Source organism: Helicoverpa armigera, chromosome 27, assembly GCF_030705265.1.
Source record: "Helicoverpa armigera isolate CAAS_96S chromosome 27, ASM3070526v1, whole genome shotgun sequence".
Taxonomy (NCBI): Eukaryota; Metazoa; Arthropoda; class Insecta; order Lepidoptera; family Noctuidae; genus Helicoverpa; species Helicoverpa armigera.
Genome location: NC_087146.1, coordinates 5,776,815 through 5,797,933, shown reverse-complemented (window position 1 = coordinate 5,797,933; position 21,119 = coordinate 5,776,815). Strand labels below are relative to the sequence as shown.

At 37.2% G+C, this 21,119-nt stretch overlaps 1 protein-coding gene and 1 non-coding gene across 2 annotated transcripts in view; one reads left to right on the top strand and one right to left on the bottom strand.

Moving 5' to 3' along the window:
* Positions 1–20,492, bottom strand: part of LOC110381853 (uncharacterized) — a 37,649-nt gene extending 17,157 nt beyond the window's left edge. Inside the window, exons 1-2 of the mRNA XM_064041927.1 lie at positions 20,199–20,492; positions 6,084–6,285 (exon numbers count right to left, since the gene is read on the bottom strand). Coding sequence (XP_063897997.1) covers positions 6,084–6,159 — 76 coding nt within the window. The 5' untranslated portion in view covers positions 6,160–6,285; positions 20,199–20,492. The remainder of the gene's footprint in view (positions 1–6,083; positions 6,286–20,198) is intronic.
* Positions 20,493–20,991: 499 nt separating this feature from the next.
* On the top strand, positions 20,992–21,063 carry Trnap-cgg (transfer RNA proline (anticodon CGG)). The gene has a single exon. It is a non-coding gene; the product is annotated as a tRNA-Pro (tRNA).
* Positions 21,064–21,119: the final 56 nt, after the last annotated feature.

Below are 21,119 nucleotides of genomic sequence, written 5' to 3'. Positions count from 1 at the left end.
TCATTACAAATCCAATATGGCGGCCTCCCCAAGATGGCAAACTGGCCGTTTTGGATTTTGTAACTTTTTGTGCTTGCTGAAAGCGTGTTTATGAGTTTTTTTAACTATTATTTTTTAGACAACAGATGAACTTGGCAGTATGAAACTGCGTGACTAATATGTCTGTAACGATTCGTGATACACAATTTTGTTGCGGTTGTAATAAAACGTCTTAAAATATGAGGTGGAGAAACGTTTTGGTCTGTAGGTATTATAGTATCTTGGGCAGAACATTACATTATCATCTTTTATAGATTTATATAGAACTAGTTATTCCCTGCCCGTAGGAACTATTGCCCGTACCGGGGTAAAATATAGCCTATGTTACTCGGGAAGAGTGTAACTTTCCAACAGTGAAAGAAAATTTAAAATAAGTAGTTTCGGAGCCTTCGCCTACAAATAAACAAATAAAAGTTTCCTCTTTTTGACATTAATGTCCTGAATAACCTATGAGTTTATTTATTCTTATATCAGAATGCTGAAGAGTTTGTTTATTTCCTTAAACACTCAAACCTTAAGATTTACTGATCCGATTAGAAAAACTGTTTCATTGTTAAGGAGCCCATTTATATTTAATTATTTATGCGAGGTGTTCCCACAGGATACAAATAAAACAGCTTCCTAAACCCAGTCTACTAAATCAGAATCTATCACTTCAGACTCACTGTGACAAACTTACACAACAACTGACATAACAATGGTTGGCTATACAATAGTATGACAAAACTTTCACTGCAAGCCGCAAGGAGCCGTGAATGGTAAGTATTTCGGCTGTTCTTGTTTAAGGTAATGATATTAGAGGTGTATTGGTGGAAATAAGCATCTGCCTTGTTAAAGTTAAGTAAGTTTGTTAGAATGAGGAAATAAGAAACTTGAAACTTCAAATAACAACTGTTATAAAATGTAGAGTTACATAGATGATACCCTGCTAGGGCACAACTGGCTCAATTTTCCAACAGTTTCACCCCATTTCTTTGGGAAATATCATGTTGGAACTTCAAATATTGTTGCGATCATGTTATAAAATGTAGAGATACATACATGATACCCTGTTAGGGCGCAGCTGGCTTAATTTTTCTACAGTTTCACCCCATTTCTTTGGTAAATATCATGGTATTTACTAGCTGTTCCCTGTATTTTTAATACCGGGAGCAAGACCTACTTCCCGCTACCGGATAAAAATAATCCACAGATGTTATTTCTCAGGTGTACAAAACGCATTTATAATAGGTATTAAGTAAGAATAACAAGAAGCCTATTAGCTTTTTAACATTGAAACATCAAGAAAGAAGAATTAAGGATTGCCTTTTTAGATTGGTATAATTAAAAGAAGGGATTTTAGCTCGCTGCTCTGATAGACACAAACTGCATACTAATCTGACTCCAATCCAATCCAATACAATTTTTTGTCGATCTGATACCGGCCGGAAACCGGATTATTGTATTATAGACACTAACATGCATCTCCACACAGATTTATGAGTCGCAACAAACAAACGGCCGACTAAAAGTTTGCAGCATGCTGGTCTCAGCTCTGTGTATGTATCTTGAGATAGTTTAAAACAAACTCATTTCTAAAACCGTCAGATATTTTCTAAGTCCACTAGAACTACTTGAGTGCTCACTGGACCGTTGTGCCAAGATGGCGTGACGGTCTTTAACGAAGCAAGCCGAGTGAAATATACACGGAACACGACTCATTTGTAAGTTGGGTAAGGTTGGTGATGGAAGAAACTTGTTAAATAAAGAGATGAAAAAAAACTGTGCAAAATGGAGATTAGGGGAAATAAAGAAGTGAATAGTTAACAGATGAAACAAAACTACTTTTATACATAGAACACAAAAAGATTATAGAAATCTTATACATAATACCTACATACATTTTACCTGGAGAAGAAAGTAATAGGTATCTATTTATCTCAGATCAAAGAATATCTATTTATGTACAAAGAGTAAAGATTTTATTGTTTGTTTGAAGGAAACAGGCTCCAGAACTATTATTAATTTTTTTATATAATTATTTCACTATTGGGAAGATTTGAAGTTGTTTTATCCGGGAACGGGAAGGAGGTTCCCCGGGACGCAGACGAAACTGCGTGGAACAGCTTGTATTTACTAACATTATAAAGCTGATCAGTGCGTTTGTTTGTTTGAACGCGCTAATCTCTCAAACGACTAAACCAAATTAAAAAACTATTTCAGAGAGCTTCCCCAGACTATAAATACCGTGTAGGGTTGATATTGAAGAAAATTAATGTTATTGGATGTTTAAGGGCCCATTTATTAAAGAAGGAATACATTTTGTCCAGCTCCCCGAAGTAGTATCAGCGAGAAGCAGATGAAACCACTAGATTAGAAGACATAACTAGTACCTAACCAAAATTCTTAGCTAACATAACAGCTAAAACAACCACGACAGCATGCCGTAACAGATAACCACTCAATAGCGAGTTAACTGCTATCAATGCAGTTAGTTTGAGCGCTTCACTGAACCGCGGTCAACGGTACTGTTAAACCTGCCAGTTAAATACCGATTGTGTTTGGAATTGGCTGATTTTACGGCAAAGGTAATCCTTACTTCCTTTAAGTAAGTTGAAGACACCTGTCTACACGGCTGGCTATTAAAATGTTACCTTTGAATACTTTCATTGACTTGAAAACTTGCTCGTGGCTAAGGAACAAACTAAGACTCATCATCATCTCCCGAGCCTTTTCTAATCTATGTTGGGGTCGGCTTCCAGTCTAACCGGATTCAGCTGAGTACCAGTGTTTTACTCAAACTCAACTGAAAATCATTAATTCTTTGGCTGCAAAGCAGCACTTTTGGAACGTCAAAAACAAATGACAGCTCACAAAATGCCCACGCTTCACCACTTCCTATGTCTTTTAAGAGCCACACGGGTCGATCGATCATAAGGTTAAGCAACGCTTGGTGCAGTCGATGCACGGAATCATATCGGACTGTCATAACGAGTTTCGGAAGATGCATTAAACGGTAGGTCCCAACTGTCATTTGAACATCATTGGCAGTCGTTACGGGTAATCACAAGCCAAAAAGTCTGACAACCAATCTTATCCAGGAGTTCTAGGTACCAGGTAACTGGGACGAGAAGATAGGCAGTCGCTCCATAGTGCATATTGGTACTCAGCTGCATCCAGTTAGACTGTAAGCCAACGACCCAACACAGTTAAGAAAAGGCTAGGCAGACGTATTTAATTACCTACAAGCAAATATTTGTTATTGTCTGTCTACTCATTAGCAAACTATTCAGTTGTCACCTGTTACAAATCAACTGCAAACGTATAACGGTGTTACAGCCTACATACAGACATACCTGCCTCGCCTTTTGCATGTAGTCATACTTATTTATACAGACCTACAACTTTATATCACGCTGGGCTTGGAAAAAGGTTGGGCAGAGAAGGCATAACGGCAATAGGCATGGTGAACGAAAAAAAGAAATTTAGTCAGTCTTTTTAATCGAAAAATTATAGACACATAGTGTTTTTTTTTCACCCATAAACAAATTCTTTACAACGAAGAAGCTCACGTTTGGGTTTATCATCACCTGCCGAGCCTTTTCCTAACTATGTTGGGGTCGGCTTCCAGTCTAATCAGACGAAGCTAAGTATCAGAGTGCTAGATGGAGCAACTTCCTACCTAACCCCTCAACCCTGTTATCCGGGCAACCCTTGGTAAGCCTGGTGTCAAATTTTCTGGCCTCTGACTACCCGTAACGTCTGTCAAAGATGTTCAAATGACAGTCTTGACGTACCAGTTGAACGTGCTTTACGAAACTACGCTCAGTACGAGTGTACAGCATCTCATAGCAGTCAATACTTAGCAGTATGTGATGATGATCTGCGCAGGACATATTATAGCGCAAAAGCATTTGCTTGGACACAAGTACCTACACTCACTATTCCTTCACTCTCATAGCGCGATGGGACGGCAATCCGACACCACCGGAGAGAGATAATTAGCAGTATACTATATTCTTTGATTGATTTGTAAGCCCAAACAGTCTATCGGCTGACTAAATTTTAGTGTGCGGTGTACTCTCAATTTGTCGATAATATGTATTTAATGCATCAATTAAGTCTAAAATCTACGCATTAATCTTACAAATGCATCAAGACAGATTAAAATCGTCGTGGATATAAAAAAAAACGAAAGCGTTCGTGTTTCGTGGAGAAAGTATATAAATTCCAATTTGTTAGCTCTTGCGACTTCGTAAGTAATCTGTAATTGTGATGTTTTCTTAACGTTTATTCTGATGCTGGTGTAATGTATGTTTTTAATGATAGATAATTTAATTTAACAAATAGGTCCCTATTTACATTTAGTTATCCGCTCTCGGTTTCACACGTCCCGAAGGTTTAACTTCCCGTACCTACTCGAATGGGAATTATATATTTCCTGGGTCTGAGATTTTCACCATTTTTAGCCAAATGTGGTTCATTGGGTCCTTATTAGTTTTTTTTGTTTGTTTGTTTCCCAAGGGCCCCGAAACTACTGATCCGATTTGCATTTCGCAGTTGGGAACGTACACTATCACCGGAAGATATAGATTTTATTCTATCCGAATACAGGAAGTAGTTTCCAAGGTTCCACAGGACGCGGGTGAAATTGCGGAAAAGAGCGAATGAGCTAAGTATTATTTATACGCTATTTTCAGAAAAATATGAAACTTAGCTAATTCTATGCAGTCTGGCAATCATCATCCTTCTGCTCTTATCCCAATTTTATTTCTATTCCCAATTGTATTCTCTTTCTAGCCATGTCGACTTTCACACAATCCATCCATCGTTTCTTTGCAGGCGTACAGTCTTCTAATAATAAAATACATGAAGAAGACAAGTTGTTAAGAGCAATCTTCGATGACTATAAGGTAATTGACCCTCTGGCCTTGACTGGCGTCAGATGCTCTTGAAAATAGTTTAAGTTTAAATACATAGATGCATGTTGTTGAGTAATTGGTTTTTATTGAGTGGTGAGAGAAAAATGGGAGTATTTTTAGCACAAATTGTAACATTATGTAAGGCATGGAACTAAAGAGTAGGCTGTGAAGGCAATACGAGGAAGCTCTTTGAGACAGCCAAAATAAACAGCTACTGGCTTCCAATAACGGAGTCACCCTTGTCTCAGGGAAACATTTATATACGCAATCGAATAGAAGTAAAACTAACCTAGTTATATAATATGACCTTTTTCAATAAATGACCTATCTTACACTGCAGGAATTTTTCAAATAGACTTAGTAGTTCCTGAGATTTATCGAAGAAGGCTTAGCCCACTTTTTATCCAGTTATGGGGAGTAGTTCCCACTGGCTGAGGGATGAGTGACACGAAGATTATTCTTCTGTTGTGTTGCACTATTCCAGTATAACGATAACCGAACCATTTTCAGTAGTCAAATCGCCGATTTGACCAGTGGTACGGCTGGTAGGTAATGGTTTATTTATTGTATTGTTTAAATAATGCTACTCGCCCTAATCGTTCACTTTCACCCAAATACAGTTTCGTGTTAAGTAAATCTACTTGATTTAATTAACATAATAATACTTAGCATCGTGACAAACCCCCTGATCATTATCTGACAGTTGTCATTTGTGAATGTGAAAGTTTGTTTGTTTGTTATATAACAACTCGAAAACTGCTGCATTAGTGACATAAGGAGTCAATTTAGCGTTACCTTCTTAAAGATCGAAAGTCTTTGTTTGTTTTGTTTAATTAATTCTAAGTTAGTACTTTTTAGCAGTGAGCTTGCCTGTGGTACCGTAGCTCTTAATCGGATGAACCGAAATCAGATGCATTTTTTAAGCCTGAAGCTGGTGTTTCAGGTTCCTACAGGTAATAGGTACTCAAAAATTACTTCGACTATGTTTGTCATATAAAATATATCGGATCCCTAAGGGACGGGAAACTCGGAAATCGGGCTCCTCCCGTTCTAACACGAATATAGGTCCAGATATATCGATATGACTGTCAGTCTTGACATCCAAAGTTGCATTGAACACAAAAAGACAAAAACCACACTTACCATTGACAATTTGTATGAAGATCAGAAGCATCATAGCGCTGATGCTCCTCGACCGCCATTTTATAACGACAGCCATCTTGTTTTGGCGGGAAACTAAGCGTTGTCCATTCCACTTCACATTATTGTTCACATCACTCACTAAACACTGTTTTTTTTTGTTTTTGGCTTGATTTTCGATGGGTGGTCACATTTATTTGGTTATCTGAAACAAAAGAAATTAAATTAGTATATTATGAAGGGCTTCATATTAAGACAGACCTGAAAACTGAAAGCGGGTACATCCAATTACTCTCTAAATCTAACTTTGTTTATAAGTGCTTGCCCTACTCAAAATGCAATGATATACCACCTAGCTTTTTCCCAAGTATTTATTTAACATAGTATAACCGCATGTAGCTCAGTACCAGTGTTTTACATGGAGCCACTGCCCCTCAACCCAATTTAGTACCATACCTAGGTAACCCCTTGGTAAGAATGGTTATCAAACTTTCTGACAACCCCTGGCGACTGCCGAAGATACTCAAAAGACAGCCAGGACCCATGTATTTAACATTTCAAGGAACTCGTCATAACACCGATGATCACCCATCCACAGACATACCGCGACAAGCCTAACTTAACTTTATGACCGACCCATGTGACAGTTCCTTAACCAAATAATTATAAAACAATGAGGACATCAACAATGGTTCGTTACCTAATTCAACATCACATTATTTGTTTGTAGGTCAAGCTATCAATTGAATAACAATCACATAACCGCTCATTTCTTATGGTTAGAAGTAAATAACCATGGTCAATCTGCTATAGATGTTGTGGTCTAGAACTGGTCTAATAGGGCAGTATGTTAATATAACATGCAGATCCGTTTTAACTTTCAGGACAGCCGACAACATAAACATAGTATAAAGAGACATAAACGTCAATTTTTCTATGAAAATTGAACGTAAGAAAGAAGTCATATGAAACAGTTTTTTAGAAAACTTACGTTTATGTTGACGGTGAACTTAGGCCTACGAAAAGTCCTTAAAAGTCCTGTCGCTCATGTACGAGTCGGAGTAATGTAAATATTTTCAAGTCATCTCATATTTAACAATGGACACCAATGACTGAGTACTTAAACCAAATTTCTTGAGAAACCCAAGACTTTAAATTGTGAAAGCAATTATGGTGATTGATTCTCTGTATGAGAAGAATAAAAATAAGAAATTGACATAAATGTATCTCGTGGTGTACTCGCTCTAGCAAACAGTACTAACATATTGCGCGCGAACATTACTAACATGTCCGCGACACTGCAACCGCCGCGCGAACACATGCTAGCTGTGGAGTCTCATTGAGGCTCATTTCTGGGTCAATTATGATAGACTAAATCTACATTTACATAAAAAAAGAAAACTTAAAACTAATAAAGGGCGTCGAAAAATTGATCCTGATCACTGTCACCCGGCAGTGTGCCCAAAAGGCTGGCTGCATTGCCACGTTGAATGGCCTTGGGTATGGCAAAATTTATTACGATAGAATCTCACTTTTAAGTTAGTAAAAACCTGACAATTAAACCTATTTAAAGTTCATAACCCTTAAACTATTTACAAAAGAAGGCCGCCACATTGGCCCACAATAACAAATGTTTGGCCAAGAACTCCGTTATTCTTACGAGTATAGAATCTTCAATTAATGTGCCTGTGTTGAATATCGATTTCATTATTTAGGTTTAAGTGTTAAACCTAGGTTTGTATCTTGAATTCTAGTGCATTGCGTGTGTTGGGAGTTAAGTTTTTATTTAGATTAGCCTCTGCTTGTGTGTTTGAATTTCATCATCATCATCATCATCTCTGCCATAGGACGTCCACTGCTGAACATAGGCCTCCCTCTTTGATCTCCACAGATACCTGTTGGAAGCGACCTGCATCCAGCGTCTTCCGGCGACCTTGTTTGAATTTAATGTTATCGAATGGGAAATATTTGTTAGGTACTGCTATACCTGTTCTCCTCATGGTAGGGGAGGCCAGGGTGCTAAATCGGGATTGACTGGAGCGTCAAATAGACGATTGCGAAGCTTAGATGATAGCATCGGTGCTAAGCATATCCCGAAGGAACTGCTTCCCTCACCCGAATAAAATAGGAGTCCAAAGACAAATAGACATGTATCTGCCATAATGACATTATAAAGCGTAAATAGGCTGCTTGAAGGCCCTAATCTCAGGAATTAATGGGTTAAAATTCCCAAAAATTCCATACTTCTACTTTTTTATCTGGTTGCGCTGAATGGATCACCACAGAATGCAGGTAAACCCGTTAACGGAAGCTAGTTGCGAGATGAAGAGGTTCAAACACTTATTTCCTAATTCTACCTCTATACTACTCTTTTATTCATAACTCTTAAGACTTAATTTACCCAGACGATTCACAAAATATATTTTGAAACACCAAGACGGACATAGATGACCCTTAAGGCCGGAGGTAACCGTCCTAGATAGTTGGAGCGTGACGTAAGTTCCGTCATAATTACTGACGTCATCAATGACCCCCTTTTGACTACGCTATTGACCGATGGCGGATACTCACTAATACCTATATTAAAACAAAGAGTGGTGGTGAGAAAGAATGGTTTATGGTTGTTTGGCTAAAGGGTAAAACGGGACCCTATTGCTAAAACTTCGCTGTCCGTCTTTCACCAGTTTGTATTATAAAAACCGTGATAGCTAGATAGTTTCAATTTAACATATGATATAAGTATTTCTGGTGCCGATATCAAAATTAAATACAACAAAAATACATACAACAAATGTGATTTTTCTGCCGTTCATAAATAATGGTCCAGAATCTTTCGTGAGCCAGTCTGAATATCACTAGACAGGTTTTATATGGTTTTCCATTTGTTAAATTTACACCTGGAAATACTGTTTTTCCAAGTGGAAATATTTTGCGTATTTGTCAACAAAAAAAAAATCAAAGAAAATGGTACCCAAAGTTATCCGGGTCAATTTAAAACTAGAAAAAACCCGGTTACAAACCAAAAGGATGGCCCAAGACATGCGCGTGAGTCATTGACGGATGTTTTGCAAAGCTGCAACCGAAACACGGTTGTGGTGGTTGTGCAACCATACTTACAATGTGTCATGCAAGGTTGTTGCGAAATACGGAACGACCCAAAGTGGTTTGCAGTTTGTAAAATTACATACGTTTTTGGTGGTAACTTTATGTTGTGGTTGGTGAAAGAGTGGTCGAATATTTTTTGATTTAGCTTTCAGAGGATCATGTAATGTGCCGAAGTTAGTTCCGAAAACTATTTTTTACTATGAATTTTTATGTTCAATTTCCAAAGTAAACGTTTATGCTGTCGATGATAGAGACATACCTTGGTCATCTTTTACTTATAACTTACCGTTAACCAAATTAGAAAAGATTAAACTAATAATTTTGAAATATTACATTATCGGACGGTTGACGTACGTAGGAATGAGGACTATGTTGTGAGAACGTGATGATGCAGAAAAAATGATTGTGTAAAAGACAATATGGCTAATATAAATTTTACTGGTGGAGATAACGATAGACAGCAGAGTTTAAAAGAAGAAAACTAGGTACATAGTCTTCCTCGATAATGTGACGACCAAAAACTTAAAGAATTTTTCAAATCGGCCAGTTTTTTCTGGGCTAAGCAAACAAACAAACTCTTCAGCTTTATTATATTAGTACCTGAAGATACCTCTACTTAGCATTTTCTTCGTACATTTGAACTATTCTGAAGCCAATTTCAGACCGACAAAGCCTTTTTCTCCCAAAAACTACCAACTTTTTTCGAACATTCTTCCTAAAAACTAACCACGTATATTTCTGTCTACCCCACGCTCGTATCCGCATCACATAACGGCCAACAGGTGTACCGTGACCCACATTACGTGGTACCGTACAACCATTCAATGGGGTTTGTGTATGTGTGAGTGAGCGTGTGTGTGAGCAGTCTTGTTAGTTTTGTAGCTGGTGACGTTTTGATTGCAGAAAATGTGTGAAAGATTGAAATATGTCTGTCGTATAGCTAATAAAGGACATTGTTCAATTTTGGCCTAAGAACCGATGTGAATATAAATTATACTATAATTTTCATTTAATTTTTTATTGTTTGAAACATATTTTCGTTTTCCACGGACACTTCAAATAAATAAATTCCAAATAAAAAGTTGGGTCACAATTATTGATGCCTTATAAAATGTTTCCGTCAGCCAGTGCTACCAGCTTCGGAAGTTTTCGCGATTTCGGTAAATACGGACCGAATTGAGAACCTCCTTTCCGAAGTCGGTTATTAGAATTAGTTGCTAACACTTTATTCATTTAAATACCTAATTTACTATTTTTATTGACTAGCTAGAAAAAAACTAGTATTCTATATGTTTTAAGCGAAATCGCGAATTTCTAGCTTGGCATTCGAGTAGGATTATAGTTTTCGTAATTGGCAACACTGGTGTACTTCAGTCAGTTTGCTAGAAGTCAGTTTGATTGCTTTGAGACTATCGTTTCTTTTATGATTTTCTATGCGTTTCATGGTTTTATTCTAACAACTTTGGCTTGATTACGGACTCCGATTAGATTGCGTACTTGGTAGACTCGGCTGTGTGTAAAGGACTGGATTTTCCTGGCATTTTCGTATATTGCTCTGTCTGTGATCGAATTTAGTTGTATTATAATTACAACAATGGTTGCAGAATATAGTATATTGTATAAATTGTGGATCTGCTGGAGGTTCTTTGGTATTAGAAAACGAAGATATACTTCGTTGCATACAACAATGGACTGTTCCCCGTATGGTAAGTGGTCTACGAAAGTGTTTTTCTAATTTTGATAAGAATGTTACTACCTACTTATGTTCTCATAAGCACACAATTTCCCGGTTTTCAAATTAATTGCCACAATTGCAAGTTACTTGACATTTACTAATGTTTTATTGTATTTATTTATTACAGGTTGAAGCTCATGACCTTATATGTACGACGTGTTGGTCTGAAGCAGTCGAGCATAATAAGATGCAATGCACTGTTGGACGCAATTGTGTACTTTGTAAGAAGCTCCTACCATCAGGCATTACTGTTGCAATTGTATCGTTGGGCGTAGAACAGTGGGCTGTTGTGCCCACATAATTACTATAATTTGGTATTTAAGCTGGGCGAGATACCCCCTGCCCAGTTCTTAGATAATATATTATTGAGAAATATTGATGATTAAAAACCTTTAATTGAATATAAATATTGTTTTTATTGCACATCCTCGAAAACCTCTTTCATTGTTATTGGTAAACCTTACTTTAACTGTTAAATTATTTTGTGTGGTGATGACATTTTTAGTATGGTCTGTGCCTTCTTGGTAATAGACCGCGGGTTCGATTCCCGCCTTATGGCATGTAGATAGCTAGGTAACTGTCTAATATGAAAGTAGTAACAATCATTTAAATAAATAATTCTCCATCGTAATAACATTGATTTTATGAATTGTGGTGAATGGAACTCTTCCATTTTGGATACTTATGCGTTTTATCACAAATCCAAAGTGGATTCACTATATATTAAGAAACGTAACGTTGAAAGCAAAAGCGTTTAGGTAGTTGTTTTTCATACAAATTCAAAGCATTTATGAAAACTAGTCACACGCCCCGTCTTCGCACGGTGGCAATGTAAAACCTTGGTGTAAACCTTCCTCTTGACCTAGGTACTCTATCTATTTAAAAAAATCGCACCCAAATCCATTGCGTAGTTTTAAAGATCTAAAGCATTCATAGGGACAGACAGAAAATGCAACTTTATAAAATGATCATTGTCAAAGAATTCTCTTAAACTTGACTAGGTACTATCTCTTTTCCTAGTATCTAGTAGAGTAGTCTTTCCCTAGATCTAGAAGAGAACATACTTATAGAGCTGCACATAGTGTTGTTGATATTTTGTATAGTGTAGTTTAATTTTTAATTAATACTACTCTGATATTTCACGCAAGCTTGGTTATTTTTTATTTATAACCTCAAAATATTAACTTTTTTCGTAATTATTTTAGTTTCCTGAAGTGTCCGTTCGTGAAAACTTATTTCATAGGATTCCATATAATTTAAAGAGTTTATAGAAGTCACTTTCCATTCGAACGGTTCTTAGGCAGAATATGTATGGAGCCGGAACAATGTCCTTTAATAAGTAGCTACCGTGTTACCACAAAAACTTTTAAACGTCAGTTTAAGACTTGTCTAAAAAAAATACAAATTATGACGTTGACGTTTTTTAAAACAAGTGTAAAACAGGTGTTTAAGTTTTTGTAGTAAGGCCACTAGTGTTTTGAGTTGACTGAATAACGCCATTCAATCATTCGTCAAGTTAGATAATATAATTGAAAATTGAGATTTTATTGAACGGCGGAGTTGGTCAAGACATATCTAAGGGAGAATAGCACATAGGAATCTGATTGAACAAATAACTACAATAATACGGCAGAACGTAACACAAAAAGTCTTACTTAATAAATAACTAGCTTCTGTCTGTGGCGTCAAACGCTTCCTTGGGGAACTAATTCCCTCTACGGGATAAAAAAGTAGCTTATGTCCTTTCTCTGGATCTAGGATATCAGTGTGTTAGTTTTACCGTGAAAGCCGGTCAGACAGACAGAGTTACTTTCGCATTTATAATATTGGGTAACTATTATGACATCTGTAATATTAGTAAGTACTTAAGGATTTTTGTGCTTAAGGATATTAGTACCTACTTTAGGATTTTTTTACACCGGTCTCACATGTGTTTATTCACTTCACAAATAACAATTAAAATATTTAAACCCAAATATTTTACCTTTTGACAAGAAGACCCATATAAAACCGGTCACCATATAGATATTAGCATATTATACGCATATATTCACTAAAATAGACAAAATATACCGTTCGGTTTCGAGTCAATGAACTTCACAAGTTTTGTGATGGCAGCTATAAAAATATTTTCAACTTTCTGTGATTATTTTTCCGACCCAAATATCGACCAATAGAATTGCACCATTCGACGTCACGTGGTACAACCTACATGGTATTATACTGAAAATTTTTTGAATATTTTCTCTGGTCGTTGCTACGTCAAACTGACAGGTTGTGGCCGACATTTGGGACGGAAAAATAATCTCCCGAATACCACACGAGCTTCATAATTATCTGGCATTTCCCTCAAGGTTCCCTGCAAACAAATAAAGTCGTCAAGTTTACCCGATAATTTTGAAGCTCTTGTGGTATTATAAGTGAGAATTCTTTGTGATTTTCTTATGTATTTGAAAAATATATGTTTTGTTAAAAACTTACATAGGTTATTGCATCATCCTCCGAGCCTTTTTCCCGACTATGTTGGGGTCGGCTTCCAGTCTAACCAGATGTAGCTGAGTACCAGTGTTACACAAGGAGCGACTGCCCTATCTGACCCCCTCAACCCAGTTACCCGGGCAACTCAATACCCCTTCATAGGTTATTGCATAAGATAGTCATTTTACAAGTATTCTCAATAGGTACTAAAGAGTTTTCATTATTGTTCTCACAAGAAGGAAAGAATGAGCATTTATCATAGGGTACAATCGTTCAATAAAGAATTTTAACAATTTCTATTATTTTTCACCATCATTATCTACTAAGCCTTTCTCCATGTATAGGCTTCAATTCTAAACATATACATCTGAGTTCTTATACCATTGTTTTACATGAAGCGAATGCCTATCTGACTCAGGGGAACCCGATACCCTTTGGTATGTCGGATTATACGCTGGATGCAGGTCGCCTCCAACAGGTATCTGTGGAGATCTAAGGGGGAGGCCTATGTTCAGCAGTGGACGTCCTATGCCTGAGATAACGATGATTATGATGTCGGATTCGTTGTCAGCCTTTTTGGCTTCTGACTACCCGTAACGACTGCCAAAGATGTTCAAATGACAACCTGAACCCACCAATTTAACGTGCCTTCCGAAACACGGAGGAACTCGTCATGACAAGATGGTCACCCATCCACAGGTAGACCTGTGTGGCTGTGAATTACCCACGAGCTTCTTTGCATAACCTGCCGTATTTTGCCAAATAACAGTTATGCTTATCGTGACAACCGTTATTATAAAAATATTTGCTTATAGCTTTTGAAACTCGTAAATATTTTAAGTTTTATTTTATTTTACAAAGAATTTTCATGAGATGTGTTAGGAAATATCTGTAAAGTCAAAGTCAAAGTCAAAAATCATTTATTAAAATAGGCTAATACGATTAGCACTTTTTAACGTCAAAATTTTACAATGACAGCACCCCCAAAACGCCCCCTTTCCCTAGTGTTATGGCTGGAAAGAAGAAGCGGTGAAGAACAAACTTCCCAGCAACACAGCTGTCTATTACAATTTAATTATTATCAATTTCTTTTACAATTATACAATTCAATTTATAAATGAATTTAAAACACCGAAAAATACAAAATAAAATACAGCACTTTTGTTCCACTTCAGAGCTGCCATCTGCGTTTATCTGTGAAATAATCATTAACATTATAATATGCCTTTTTAACAAGAATTTCTTTGATTTTGTTTTTAAAAGAACTGTCCGTTAATTCCAACAGATGAACCGGAATTCTGTTATAAATGCGTACACAAAGCCCCACAAATGAACCGTGCACCTTATGTAGACGATAATTAGGTGCGGTTAACTTATGTTTATTTCTAGTATTAAAATTATGTACGTCGCTGTTGTTGTAGAACGTAAGAGAAGGATAATGCCCCAAGGACCTACGCGCAAAAGGGCTCCAATAGGGGTAAAAATTAAGGGTCCCGATATTATACTGAATTAAAAGAGGAAGGCAGGATGACAAAATCATCCTAATGACCTCTACCGTTGTGTGTGCAGCGTGAGGGAGTGTCAGACTCTTACTGACTAAAACCCATCATGTTGCTTCTTAAGCCCTTTATGTACCAGGGCCGCAGTAACTCTTTCGAACAATCCCGCAGCACCTAACTAATGCTTGCAGTAGAAATATACTTTATCATACCCGCATACAACTGTCATACATTTTAAAAGTGAAAACAGACATGAAGCCATGTTTCAAACTATGTCAGTTAAAGTGCATAGATAAGACACTTATCAGTAGTGTGTGAAACGGCTCTAAAATGATTTAATTTTATGGTAGCTGTTTCCCGTGCTTTTACCCACTTCCCGAGGCAAATGCCCTCCTACCTTACCTATACCTTAGCTATAGTGAATTACCTATTTTATCCTTAGATTTAATTGCATATAAAGTGTTGATTTAAAAACGGGTGGAGACACTGGCTCCTGTAACACAGGTCTCACCTAACTCAGGAGCCAGGGCTTCCAATATACCTAATTGTACCTTATTTTTATGCCAATGAAACATTATTATTCAGGTATGCAGCCTTATAGCCATCTTATCTAATATCTGAAATAATTTTCAAATTATCATAGTGGTTCCTGGGTAATTATTTAGTGATTTCAAGCAAACAAACTTTTCAGCTTTATAATATAAAGTACGTAAGATAAGAAGTATAAAGACAGACTAATTACTTAGTTACGTTTTTAGCAAATTATTGCTAACTTCGAAAATACACTGTATTAAAAAAAAAGTTACGTAATCCTTCCTCAAAAAACCCAAAATGTCCCAATCCATTACAACTACGAAGTCCTAAATAAAACATACACACATAATAATTACTTTTATCGCCAACACAATCTACCCACGTTATCCCACGTTGAAACACCATCAAAATACTAATCTTGAACGCAGGCTCGCGGTCAGGCGGTCATGAACCGGTTTCCAAGTATGCAGGTCAGTGGAGCCCTATAGTATAGTGGCGAGTTAGCGTGTTTACTTGTTGACTTCGAGGGGATTTTTAACCGACTTCAAAAATAAGGAGGTGCTCAGTTTGACGTATGTATGTTTTGTGTGCGATTACTTTACTAACCTCTCGTTTGGCTGAACAGAATAACGCTGCGTTCAAATCAAACTGATTGTCAGCGTCTATATCGAAACTCACGCAAAATCTGTCATTTCAAAAGTCCCTACCTCTCTGTTGACAGAATAATTAATAACTTTAAAACGGTCTAGCTGATTTTGATAAAATATGTCTAAAACTACCTCAGGAATACTAGCCTTTATCGGAAAACAAAAATGCATCCAAATCGGTTCATCCGTTGAAAAGCTGCGTGACATAGGCAAACACACATTCCATTGCGAGAAAAATTGGCTCAACTCTTTTTGCGTGCTTTAATCATTGTTTTTTCTCAATACTCCAAAATCGAACAACTCAAAACATCAGTGTAGAATTGAAATCAACATCTTTAAACTTTAATGGAGAATTCCACTTATAATATAAGTAGGTATAAAGTAGGCGCATCAAGTTATTTTCAAACAAAAACTGGATTGAAATATGCTGTCGAACGGGCAATTATTTTTTTCTCATTCTATCCGCTACATTGTCGATAGAAAGAAATTATTATGCTTTGGCCGCGGGCTGCGGTACTGTTTTTAAGAGTTACCGCGGCCCTGGTATATGAAGGGCTTGAGAAGGAACATGGTGGGTTTTAGTCAGTAAGAGTCTGACACTCCCTCACACTGCATCCACAGCAGGATTGATTATTTGATGACTTCCCAACTAGGTACCAAAAAAGGCGGCCCTTTCACACGGCAGTCCAGTTTTTTGCAGGATACCGTTTTTTGCAGGATCCCGTTTGATTGCAAAAGATATTATATGCTAGTGTTCACACGAGCAAACCGCATGCAGGATCCTGCAAATACGGACGCTGTGTTCACATATACTTCAGTTTTGCAGGATACAGTAAAATGCTGGTCCCGCAAAACTGGACTGCTGTGTGAAAGGGCTGTAAGGTTGTGGAATTCGTTTTTATAACTAGGTACTGTCTGTTTCTCATGATTAAGCTCAAGTCCAGCCAGAGCATATAAAAATATATGTAAATAGTAACTCCTTACTGCTCATCTATCTGGTTCCGTCGTTTTATTCAAGCCGTCAAAGCGTACAGCTGCTGAACACTTTGTTCTTGCTCGAACGCGGAATCTTAATCTCAGAATTACTGAATTGGACAATTCTTTCAGCGTTACATAACCGTCTTATCGAGGTAGGCTATAGGATACTTTTTATCCGGTTGCGCAGAGAAGTTCCTATGGGTTGCCACTGTTGCCAGAGACATCATATGAGCTAGGAGGATGGGCTGTTTCTACATACATCTGTATGATACATTTATTATCTACTTACATTACACACATTTTACACTTTTCAAGAAATAAACCTGGTGAATCCGCGGGAAATAGAATATCTAAAGAGAATGAAATCGCTTTAACTTAGTATTTATTTTATTTATGTAATACCGAAAGACTGCATAAGCTGACCATCTTATAGCTTTCTACAGACTACCTACACACTGCAGACTAAACAGTCGGCCCGATGATATTTTTTTTTTAATCCTGTATTTAATTAAAGATTTGATCGTCTGATACCGGTCACAGAAGTAAGGCTATCACCAGTCTTACCAAGGGGTAATAAGTTGTGCGGGTAACTGAGTTGAGGGGGTCAGATAGGGAGTCGCTCCTTATAAAACAGTGGTACTCAACTGCATCCAGTTAGACTGGAAGCCGACCCCAACATAGTTGGGAAAAGGCTCGGGAGATGATGATGATACCGGTCAAATACCAGATCGTTGCTACGTGCGTTCTTCCATTCATCTTCACACTGATTCATGAGCCCAAAGCAAACTATCGGCCGACTAAAAGTTTGTAGTGTGTGGGTATTATTAACTTGCATAATTCTGAAAACTTTCTTCTTGCACTTTCATAGATATTATACAAGGCTTTCGCATATCAATTAAATTATTTAGTGATTTCTAAACCAGTTTCTAGGTGATTTTATGACTATATTAATGGGTATTATGTTTTTGATTAGACCGTTGGTGTTAAGGAAAAATATAAGCTGTTCTTAGAAATACATATATTATTATCATGTTTCGTTGATAAATTGAGAAGACCAGGGGAGAAATTGAAACGGAAGTGCCAAACATTCTGATAAAATGGTAATAATATTATTTGTATTAACCTTAAATAAGCACATAGTAACTATTTCATCATCATCATCATCTCAGCCATAGGACGTCCACTGCTGAACATAGGCCTCCCCCTTAGATCTCCACAGATACCTGTTGGAGGCGACCTTTATAAGGTCGTCTGTCCACCTTGTTGGTAGGCATAGTAACTATTTAGTAATCTATGATTTAAGGGATCATCAGATCTACCAGACAGACATGTGTTGCTGTGGAGTTTGTTGCGCCACTTCTTCTTCCCAGCACAAACACATAGGAAGTGGTGAAGGGTGTGTCGCGTTTTTTATACAATTCGTTTTCTTTCTCAAGATCATTTTTTTATACTTTAAAGGTTCATTCCTCTCTAGTTTTGCTGACTAAGAGCTGCAAAATAAATTAGGACATTTTTACCAAATTGGAAAACACTCAATCCTTCTCCGTGTGAGAGGAGGCCTGTGCCCAGCAGTGGGACGATAAATAGGCTGTAACTAACTGGAAAACACGAAATAAGCACGTTGATGATGCAACGCTTCAAATTAATGAAAATGTATAGAATTTGTTTTTGTTTGTTTTATGATGTTTTGTGTATCCACGGCTTAGCGAATTATTTTTTCTTTCGGCCCAGCCTATTAGTACAATTTGTATGGAGAAGAACAGGTAAGAAATGAACGAGCAAATTATTTGGAGAAGAAGGAAGAAAAATGAAGTTTATCACAACATAAACGTAATGTTTTTTCTTAAAACAATTGTTTACTCTGAAAATACAACGTGAAAAGTCTTTGTAAACAGTTGTTTTCAGAAAATTGACGCTTACGCTGTCGGTAAGTGAATTCTAGTCCAAGATATCTTAGCAGCTTAATGCCAGAGGCTTCCAGGCCGATCATCGGCCACGGCTGTTCTCGAAGGAGATCAGCCAGCAACAGAAATAAGATTTTAACGAAGAAACGGTACCTATAGCAAACGTTACCCACATATTACACAGCGTGAAGTTAAGACAATTATAGTTGCTAAGTCGACCGTAAGCATTCCTAGTTGTAGCTCGTGTATAATTCATTCATTAGTTTTCAAAAGTTACTAAAAACTGACAGAACCTAACTTTTGGGTTATTCTAAGAGGGCTATGTCAAAAACTACAATATTATCAGATGACTACCTCACGCTGTCATCATCCTCCGAGCCTTTTCCCAACTATGTTGGGGTCGGCTTCCAGTCTAACCGGATGTAGTTGAGTACCAGTGCTTTACAAGAAGCGACTGCCCTATCTGACCCCCTCAACCTGGGCAATCCAATACCCCTTGGTTAGACTGGTGTCAGACTTACTGGCTTCTGAATACCCGTAACGACTGCAAAGGATGTTCAATGACAGCCGGGACGTACAGTTTAACGTGCCATCCATCCGAAACACAGACTCCCTCACGCTGTACAGTTTATAATCACCTGCCTAGCTAGGAGTGACTGCCTATCTGACCTCCTCAAACCTTGCAACACAACAGCCTCGGTAAGACTAGCCGTCAGAGGTTCTTTCTTAGTTTCTTCTCACTACTTAACTACCCCCATCATCATTCTAACTATTTGGGGGTCGGCTTGAAGTGTAACCTTTTTTTTTCTAACCGGATGCTGTTGAGCAGTATGCCTCATACTCATATAGCGACTTCTTATCATAATATGCATATCCCGTACATATCTACTAGTGTAAAAGTGCTCTAACACCAGATAATACAAACTTCCGTACCTTCCGGAAGTACCGGATTCCGGATTTATTACTAAGTAAATTCTTTTAATGATGAATTTGTTGTTAATTAGCTTTTACTTAAACTTAGATGAAACAGAGAGATTTTTTATAAGATAAACATCACCTTTAAACAATTAATAATTTGATCTTACTTAATCAATCAATTCATGATTCATAAAATAAAATGATCAACAGAAAAACTTTCATTCATTTGAACACATCCGCAACCAATGTAGTGCTTTAAACTTAAAATTGTAAACTAATTTAAACTTAACAATATGGAGTAAACAAATTAATACACTTACCGATTATTAAATAGCAAAACAGCTGTAGAAACCAGAAATATGTAGGATACCACGTAAAAAAACACGATCACTGTTTTCTTATACGAAGAAACTTTCACATTTTGCCACACACTTCCACACGCAATTTCCGTGTCCACTCCTATTAGAACACTACAAAAATAATCTTAGAAAATTCAAGACACTATTTAGAAATGAAAAATAACTGTTAAAAGGCGTTTTATGTGAAAAAATAGTTGTAAAATTGTTTTATCTAGTCGAAACTTCCGCCATCTTTTTGAACATGCGCGCGCAGTACTGTCTGAAGACAACTGACGCGCCGTGCATTCGAAATTTACTTCGATTCATAGGTGTGAACGAGACAAGAGATACAAATACGAGGAGTTAGAGCGAGATGTATAGAGGGTGTCATGTAGCGGTAATTTTTTTCTCCTTTCGCGCTTCAACTTTCTAAAACGCCTTGAGGTGTTCGGTCTTGTTTTGGTGCTAAAAATTGTTTTTGATTATTAAAATTAAAGGATTATTTCAATTTTGCTATTAAATTCTACGTCAGAAGTGTCCCAATACTTCAGATACCTACCTTCCTATTTTCCGAAAGAAAATGAAACTTGGGATTAAGAAGAAAATATTCACTTTGATGAAAATTAGAGTAATCTCCAGCCAGCAGTTATGAAGTCAACCAAAAGGAAATCATAAAAATATCCAATCATGGTTTTCTAAACGCGTAAAAATAAGGTTGTCATAGTGACGTCATTACTAATAAAATATGAACACTAAATTCGCTCGTCTCTAACACGGCTCGTTGGTCTAGGGGTATGATTCTCGCTTCGGGTGCGAGAGGTCCCGGGTTCAAATCCCGGACGAGCCCGAGGATATCACGCGAGTGGTTCCTTTTTGGACATTTTTGTTTTCAAGTTCTTACCA